Here is a 9,618-nt window from a genome sequence, read left to right as displayed (position 1 = left end):
TTTATTTTCACATTTTTTTCAAAAATCTAGTATTTTTTTCCAAAAATCATGTTTTTAGACCAGCCCTTTCGTTGTCCTATTCTTTAATTCCAACTCAATTATGTTCTTTCTATTCAACAGTAAGTGAAACAAGCTCAAAGTATAACAAAAGTTAATCATAGTACAAATTGTTATTATTGTTATCATTATTACTCTAATCATCATTTGCTATCAAAAGGTTCTTTATCAATATTTAAGTCGGCGACAGAATAAAAAGGGTAGGTGAAACCAATCCCCTTACCAATAGTCTATAGTTTATGATAATCATCACGAAACACTCGCGGAAATGCAATTAACGATATTAGTTTCGTGGTGAGTTACCGACAAATCATAAAATGAGAGAAAAAAAAAATGTTTCCGATTCTATGTTCATTCTGTCATTAACAGAATAGCCGGTGTTTCACTTTGCAACAACATCACAAAATGGGGGAAACAGTAGAGCACATCAGCAGGGTACGCTTCGTGGCGACAGAACCAATCAACTTCCTGATAGCGGCAGTCCAAGGAGCCCTCTCCACTCTCAGGACATTGTACGCCCAAGATAGTCTAGCGCAACATTATAATTACTCGATCAATCACTATAACCTAAACGGCACGTGTTCTGATGGGGACGTCACGGATCATCTCGAAAAACAGATACAATCCGAGACAGCCTGGTGGAACACGTGGCTTGCAGTTCTCTCTGGTCTTCCACCAGTTGTAACGGCGACATTCCTGGTAGCTGCCTCGAGCTTCACCGGTCGAAAGCCGATCCTAATCATAGGCGTAGTATGCCATCTCATTGCTCCTCTCATCTTTCTCCTGGTAGCGCTCTTTGGTCTACCCTTGTCCTTAACTCTCCTTGGGGCCGCTGTGCTTGGGTTGGGTGGGGATATAGAAGGTGTCATAACAGTATCCCTGGCTTATGTTGCTGACTCTTCCGTGGGAAAGTCTAGAACACAGAGGATAGTCGTTCTCACACTTATGTATGAGGCGGGTTGGGGTTGCGGTCAAACGCTTGGAGGTTTGATTCTCGGTTACTCTAATAACTTTCCTGTCTCCTTCGCGTTCCCAACAATATTGGCTGTAATCAACATTGCCTACACAACATGGCCAGGATTGGTCTTGGAGACAGTACCTAAGCGTGAACCCCTCCGAATAGGTACTATCCTTCAGAAGTCTTTTGATAGTCTGGCTGGATTCTGCACACGCTTCGAGAGGCGCAAGAGGACTAACGTCGTCATACTGACCGTCATCATCTGTCTCGTGCGTTTTGTACGAGGGAGCATTTTTGATGTCGTCGTGATTTATAGTCTGGGAAAACCTTTCTGTTGGACAGCCATTTTTGTGGGATGCTTTAATGCCAGTGTTGCTCTGGTTCCTGCAGCAAGTAAGAACTTAATTCTATACGTTTTCTTATTACCTTATTATCATAATCATTGTTCATGCTATCAATGGCTAGAGAGGTTTGTGTTCACCCACAAAACTTTAGTATACGTTAATACATGATTAACCTAGTAGCGAAAAAATAGAACAAGACAAAATACAGAAAAACTTCATCAAACAGAGGGTAGGCATACTAGTATGTACCGATTGCGCTATATTTTTCCTGAGTCATCTGTCTTCCATATTTGGTATGACGATATTACCTCTCTCCGTATGCTCCATAAGATAGCTTTCACGATTGCAGTACGTGTGTGCGTGCGTGCGTGCGTGTGTTTTCGGGGGGGGGGGGTACCTCACTTGCTTCGTCAACATACCCCAAAGTGATTATGTACACAACTATTGTATATTATGTTTATTTTGTTTTTCTTGCTAAAACAATGTATGGCTATTCTGATTCTATATTTTTGGGGGCTTATTTTCACCAAATTATGTAAACAAAATTAAATGCGCAGTGTCTTACTCCAACGATACACACGAATTTCACAAACAACGTTTGAGGGTGAATACATTTGACCAAAGAAAAAACAAATGTCATAGTATGCTGTACATAACATGTTGTCGTCATGCAATTTAAAACTGATTGAATAGTTTACTTAACTGTCGCTTACTCTATCATGCTCAGTATATAGATTACTGATATTTTGTATGGCACCCACCGTTTCTATGATCATACATTAACACATTTTCCTATTCCAGTTGCAACTATAGTTACCAAACCTCTACTGAAGTGTTTTTCCGAGCACTGGTTGATTCATTTCGGACTCGTCTCGTTTATCGCCCAGCTGATCACCTGTGCCCTGGCAGAAAACACAACCCAGCTTGCCTTCATTGGTGCGTAAAGTTCCATAACAAAGGAGGTTCAAGAGAATGGTGTCACAACACTGTCGTATTTCCTTTGAAGCCAGGTTCGATGCCGCCACTCCAAAGTATTTGAGGCATGTGGCAAACTGGATCTGCGCGCGCAGATAGGAAGACAATTGACCCATGTCTCATTGCATAATCATCAGCCACTTTCTAAGTAAGATATGTCTTTGTGATGGTAATTACTTTTTGCCATCCCTACTAATAAAAGATAGGTGATGTATAATGGTAAAGACACGGAGATACGCGAATAAAAATTGCGCAAAAAAATGATGAAATGAAAATGAAAATTACTCCACTAGCCGTGCCCGGCCACTAATCCCAGTATATCTATTATTAAAGAATCATACTTGAAGATTATTCCAGATCAGTTTCATTTGTAGGAATTAAGTGGAAAAGTAATAAAACCGGCTTTCCAGGAGGGTACAGTTTTAAAAACTTTCACATGATACAGCTCTGATTTACACTTTTGCACGTATTTCTAGGAGGGAGTGGCCTTTGTTTAATGTACTTTATCATTGAGTGAGATTTCGTTTCATTTGATAGATAATCAAGCAAAATATATCCAACATTAAGTTAATGAAATGAATTTTCCGATTGCTCAGCAAGAGCTAAGACGGCGGTATCAAACCCCGTCATCAAAGGCATTGATCATCCTGTGGAATTCCTGTGTACAACAATAGAATAGTGATAACTGATTGAATAATTACAGCCAGTTGGAACTCCATTTCTTATACCTCCTTGATTTCACGCGTTGTCTGAGGAAAGGCCTCCAAAAGGATGATCTAAACATAACTTGTATACAAGAAGTGAAGTCGAAATTGTTTAAAGAGTGGAGAATATACAGCCAATATGCAATTTAAGTGAATAAAATGCCAAACATCACTTCTGTAATGATGTGAATTGAGATAAACGAATCTGTGAAAGATTGACTCATAATTAATTTATCTTTGTTTTCATTCGGAATGGTGATGAACATAATGTTTTATTTTCAAGTAGACCTGTTCTCTCCACATGCCGCTTTTTATTTCCATGTTTACCAACATTGTGTTGTGGTGCGTGTACTCCGTAATCAATATTTATAATATGCTTCGTACAGTGATACGTGTATGGCAGTGCATTCTCAAACCTTTTGCAATATCAAAAATATCCGCTTGACAAATTCCTGACTGGTGCTTGTAAACTGCCAATATGTACTTTCACAAACTCCTAGAAATTGTAACTTAACAGTGTAAAGCAGGCTGAAAATTTATCGCATTCCAAAAATTTCTTTAGCTTCTGCTGTAGGTCTCCTGCGCTCTTTACCGGAACCTCTTGGTAGAAACCTCATCTCACGACTTGACTCGGCTGAAGAACGGGGGTAAAGTTCAACCGGTTATATTCCATTTGATCATCAGCTTTCACAGAAAATGCTAACTCTGTCGTCCCTAGGTGTCGAGGAAATTTGCAGCTTGCTATTTGTTTTCTTACTCCTTGTGGATTTATGTATGTGGACTCTCTTAGAATTGGTTTTTCATTCCCTGTTGTATTCTGTTTTCTGTGCTCTCAAACACGTGTTTTTTCTTTTCTTTTCAATTCACGTCAATTTCATTATTTATACTTCTCATAATATTATTCATTCATTTATTTCCAAATTCTCATTAAAATACATGTAACAAAGAACAAGGTGAAGATGATAACATTACATTCGGTAACAGTATACATGTACAACAAAAACAAGCACAATGAAGAGAAAAAAAAAAGAGAAAGAAAATTCTAAGAGAGAAAATGGAGGAGCCAGTAGAGGCCATTAACCTTTCTACGGCTGGACTCCCACTTGAGCTTTTATGTGCATTATGAGATACGCTTAAAAGGAGGGAAAGAAAGACGATTAAAAAACAGAAAAAAAAATGAAAACAGGCAAACTATGAGTGAAAAATAAGTAAAAAAAATACACAATGCAGATATCACATGAACATTAGATTAAATTTCTGCAGAAACTTCAGTTATAATTATTCAACAAATATTTTTATATCTGCGTTTAAAAAGACAAGGATAGGACATAACTTCATTTCATCAGGCACAGAACTTCCAAACATGTACTCCTTGATATTTAATAGATCTTTGCGATGTAACATATCTGAGAAGAGGTAATATCTTACCAGTTTGTCTAGTGTTATATAAATGAATATCTCTCGTATATTTAAACATGTCATCAAAGACAGAGGGTAATATCTTATGAATATACATTATACATAAATGAGGCGGTTTGTAGTTTACATATATCAAATAAGTAAGAAGCTGGAACTTTTTAAACAGAGGCTGGGAAGGTGTTGATAGGGTGAGAATTTGTTATTGCACGTAATGACCTTTTCTTAAGTGTGAACAGATTTTGCACATTGGCCCCAAATCATTGAACAATGTGTTAAATGTGGCAATATAGTGGCGTTATAAATATATAATAAAAATCCTTAACGATAAGAAATGTCTTATCCTATAAATCACATTTGTTGCACAGGATATTTTATGCAAAACATCATCTGTATAAGGCGCCCAATTAAGATGTTCATCTAACATAACACCAAGAAATGATGTACAAAAAACTCGCAATACCTTTTGATTATTTATAAAGTACATATCACGTTTAGTCGAAAATAATGAGAGCAGAAATATAATGTACTTCATAGACATCAGTATACAAACAAACGTATTCACACATACTCACACACACACATACATGTATGTCTTTATCAAGGATATTTGTTTTGTTCACATGCCTTTTACAAAACAAAAAAATATATACAATACACAATTACATGAACAACATTAAAATGACATGATCATATAAAACATAAGAGAGACGTCTTTTTTTGCCAACATAGTAAAACAGAACAACATCATATAACATGATATCTTATATCAACATCAATTTTCAAACATTCAACCTATTGATATATTATTATCTTTAACTGTGAATACAACAAAAACTGATATGAGTGATTGTTTCCGTACGTTTTGGGCACAATATATACAAAAAAGATACTCTCATCAGTGATTTGAATTATTTGTCAAATGATTCTAATTTGTAATTATATAGAAGCTTATAATTACATTCTTTTATACGATGCAGCTCATTCACCCATTATTTTATTCTGTAATAACTCTTTCAATATTTTGTTTTCAATACTTTTCAATACAATATAACATATAATCACTATATATACTAGTATATATCTGTTATATATCTACAATATTATAAATAAATAAATATATATTATATATATATTTTATATATATATATATATATATTGATTATTGTATACCTTCTTCATGCCAAAGGTAAAGTTAATTTAGTTTACCACTACTTCCACTAATAACACCATAAGGCCAATGATGATTGAACTGATACTGCATACTGTACTTCTGCTATGTCTAGGAACATGAAAAATGACAAGACAAATGGTCTTGTTCGAAAAGCGTAGACCTTAACGATTATGTTGTTGTTGTTGTTCGTTGTGATATCCACTCCTGATGAATTGCATCCATTTGCTTTGATTTATAACAGATGCGGCGTTTTCCGTGCTAGCCGTGCCATTGTCACTTGCCATCGGCCTTTCTTACTTGTTTTTGACGACAATTTACCTACACCGTCAGCATTGGCATGACTCCGGTTACTTTTTACGTCGCTGCAGCCATCCTTGTCATTCCAATGGTATTAACCGGGTAATTTGAAACTTTTTTTTGCTTGCTAGACATGGTAAAGAGCGGATGTATTCATTGTGTCAATCTATTTCCGACTCATTCCGTGGTATAAAATTGGTAATTTCGTTACCTTCTCCTAATGTCAGGAAACTGCAGGAGGACTATAATAGTGATTATGCTCTAAAGTGATTCGGCAGGTTGGAACCCACACGTGTGAAAACCAATAATTGGCATCTTTTGCGTAATATTTTTTTTTCAATCGAAAGATTTTTGTCAAATCAATTGGTATCTAGTATATCTTGTAGTATGGAGCCATAATGATAATCTATATGCATAAGATTAGCCTTCATATCCCGATAGGGTTCTAGGGAAATTGGCCCAGACCCTCTCCCCTAATCCCACACTTTGTGTAACCCTAATCCTGAAACCAATCCTAACCCTACACCCTAAACTCAAACTCAAACCCTTAACCTAACCCTAACCCTAATACTTACTCTAACCAGTATTTCCGGAGGGGGGGGTGGGGGGTAAATGTCCCTAGGGATAAGTTCCCTGAGGCGCCTAATAACTGTTATTCGATGTTTTATGAGCGTATTCGAAAGGTTAACATCCCTCCAAGGGATGACAGTCTAATACTTAAGACACACAGAGATATGACTAATAATTTTGTTATTCTAAAAAGACATAAAAAGGTGGCATGCAACCTGGCCGCCATTATAGATCCCAAGATGTGAAGTTACCCTGTTCTGCCTAATTAAACTGTTACATGTGAAAAAAAAAGAAGTTTAATGTATCAGTATTTTCCGGAAATAGTCACTGACGACTTGGTAACTGATCTTTACTTTGATGAAGCCCTTCTTGCATCGTGATTCAAATTCAAATGACTGCTAAAATCATACACATGTGGAAATTTAAATCATTATTATGGACTATTAGCAGCTTTCTCAAAATTTCGAATATTACTGCTCTATGAGGACATTGTAAAAGAAAGAGGAAACCTCCGAAATTTACTTTCTTATGTTTATGTTGTTGTGTTCCGCTTCAGACGATGGTCCTTTGTCCCTCCCTATACATCAAGCTAGAGTGTGGCATAGAAGATATTCATGTTAATCGTGATGCTCATGAGCATTAAGCAGATAGGTGCACTTATAGTTTGTACTCATAGATCTTGGCCCTGTTCACAAACATCAGACAATTTTACAAATAGTGCGTTAACATTTTTGCACAACAATCTGCAATGTTTATTCACCGTCATCCTGTAGCTCAGTCAACATCTATAGGCCCTACTCCAACTCTAAACTCTGCTGACAAAGGAACGATCTTGTATTATGGGCTTATCTTTGCTTTTTTTTTATTTCTCCACCACGAAGTGTCGCCGGACGCATTATTCTCTTTTAAGTTCAACATTTGTTTTTGCATGAAAACTTATGGCGGTGTTAACACAGTATTATCACGGATCTTGCGGTGCAAACTCGGAGGATGCCGTTCTTTATACGGTGAACGGCGTATTTGAACACGGGTCCATTTCAAACCGCCAAGACCGCCACAGAAAATTAAACTTGCATGTTTAATTTTTCTGGCGTTTCCGCGTTATCGGTAGCGGTTCTCGGGTTTATGGCAGATGAAAGAGTGTCATTATCCACATTCGTTATTCAATACCAACGAAGAAATTATCATTGGCAGTATTTGCAATTTGTTACAATTTATATAAGAAAATAAATGTGGATTTAGATTCAGGACCATCGGAATAAGGTAAAACATTAATAAGATGAAAAAAAGAGAACGGGGCGGACGATTAAACAAGGTATGTCATCAGGCTTCAGCTGATACATACGCTTGTACCTGTCAGGACAAAGCAAAACAAAGAAAATGCAGATGAAAGTGCAGTTGTCAAAGACATTATGATATAAGGCGCTGTTTCAGTTAAGAGTTCCAGGCTAGTGTATTTAATGCTACACCATTATGATGCTTTTAGGTCTCTGCTTCACAATGTTTGATGTGGTAATGAAAGTACAACACTTACATTGATTTTTTTTTACTGTAATTCTTCAAGGATTCTTCAGGTACTCTCGCTGATCTCGGAAATGACGAGGAACGAATTCCGTTGAACAGTATCAACAAAACAGAACATGAATGACCTACATTCTGCAAACGTGGTACACTGCTTCTGAAAGACTGACCGAGTTCGGATCTAGGATGGAGAAAAAAGCTCAACCCGCAACAGAGAGACTGCCGGTGGTACCACCAATAAACAACACACCCGACAGATGCCTCGGGTGCACGTCACGAGACCGACAGTAGTCCAGATTCTGGACGTTTTTCATCATTACGCATCCACCTCAGTGCGCCGCTCCATAGCTTATCGCGCTATCGGTAGATGATCAGGCAGTGGACTAGACCGACAGCCACGAGTCGTATTGCCCACGTGTCATACAGGCTAGGTGTCATACAGCCCACGAGTTACTAGTATACAACTCACGAATAATACAGCTCATGAGTTCGACACTAAGCTAACAAGGCTCACGAGACCGACACATTGAGGCCAGTGTTGTACCTGTCGAACTCGTGGGCTGTTTTTGGTGTCGAACTCATGGGCTGTGTAATATACGACTTGTGGACCTGTTTTCAATGTCGAACTCGTGGGCGTCGGTCTCGCGGGATGACCCCAATGCCTCACTGACTCAAATTATCATTATACTTCCTTTCGTGTACAGGGTCATTGCTGTTTTGCATTTAGTACGAAAGAGCTTAACGTGATGGCGTAAAATCACTTGAAATTTTTATTTTCACAGATTTTTTTTTTTTAATTTTATTTTATAGGAACTGATCAAAAACAACATTCAAAAGATACAAAACAGCTTTATAGTTGTACATTGATTTGGTAACAAACACTTGTTATAAGCTAAGATTGCTTATGAAATATTTCCAAAAATAGGGAAAAAAAATTGTCTCAACTCTTCTGCATCTCCCCAATCTATTCCTGTCTCTATTTCACAGCTCAAAGAAAAGTATGTCATCTACTTAATAACCCCCGTGAAGATAAAGCTTAGTGAAATGCTTATCAAGTGGATGACACTTTTGTCACAATAATCCAAATGTGAAAATACTTTGTAATAACACAATTTGAAATTGTGAAAAACGTAACAAGAATGCAGTGATAATTTCTCACATACTTCAAAATGTAATCCCAGCATTGATACTTTTAACATTTAAGTCTTTTAGATATTATAACCAGTTTTAAATTGTAGACTTTGTCTAATGAGTACTCATTATCTTTTCATGCCGTTTTCCCAAAGCTAAGCCGACGTTGTCCCACCCGCTTTCCCAGATGGCTATGACGCGTGATGAATCAGTACAAGGTCGTAAAACAGTAACAGTGTAATTATCAGTACCATCACTGATAAAAGACAAATTATTCTATGTATTTCAAAGGGCTCATGGCTATGAAAACAGTATGAACTCAAGCGTACCGCCCATATCCTTCAAATCCCAAGCAAGTAGCCAGCACCATTAATGACTCTGTCTTTCTTTTTTATTTTCTTTTTCTGGTCAAAAGCACTGTAGACTGCAGCTCACACTCTCTCAGTCATTATCGTGTTCATAATTGCCATT

At 37.2% G+C, this 9,618-nt stretch overlaps 1 protein-coding gene across 1 annotated transcript; it reads left to right on the top strand.

The window, feature by feature from the left end:
• The first annotated feature begins 462 nt into the window (after positions 1 to 462).
• On the top strand, positions 463 to 2,303 carry LOC139708491 (lysosomal proton-coupled steroid conjugate and bile acid symporter SLC46A3-like). Its single transcript, XM_071620439.1, has 2 exons — positions 463 to 1,284; positions 2,247 to 2,303. The coding sequence occupies exons 1-2, from the start codon at positions 463 to 465 to the stop codon at positions 2,301 to 2,303; spliced, it is 879 nt and encodes a 292-aa protein (XP_071476540.1).
• The last annotated feature ends 7,315 nt before the right edge of the window (positions 2,304 to 9,618 follow it).

The sequence above is a fragment of the Diadema antillarum genome, unplaced genomic scaffold (assembly GCF_040938485.1).
Source record: "Diadema antillarum isolate AM-2024a unplaced genomic scaffold, OU_Dant_1.0 seq00001343_RagTag, whole genome shotgun sequence".
NCBI classification, from domain to species: domain Eukaryota; kingdom Metazoa; phylum Echinodermata; class Echinoidea; order Diadematoida; family Diadematidae; genus Diadema; species Diadema antillarum.
The sequence above is the reverse complement of the archived record's forward strand: the minus strand, read 5'-3'. Positions and strand labels throughout refer to the sequence as shown.

Excerpts from the sequence above, each read along its gene's own strand:
- LOC139708491 (XM_071620439.1), top strand. The coding sequence starts at position 463 with ATGGGGGAAACAGTAGAGCACATCAGCAGGGTACGCTTCGTGGCGACA. Across the intron at positions 1,285-2,246 it reads TGACCGTCATCATCTGTCTC|CTGATCACCTGTGCCCTGGC; the intron begins GTGCGTTTTGTA and ends TTTATCGCCCAG.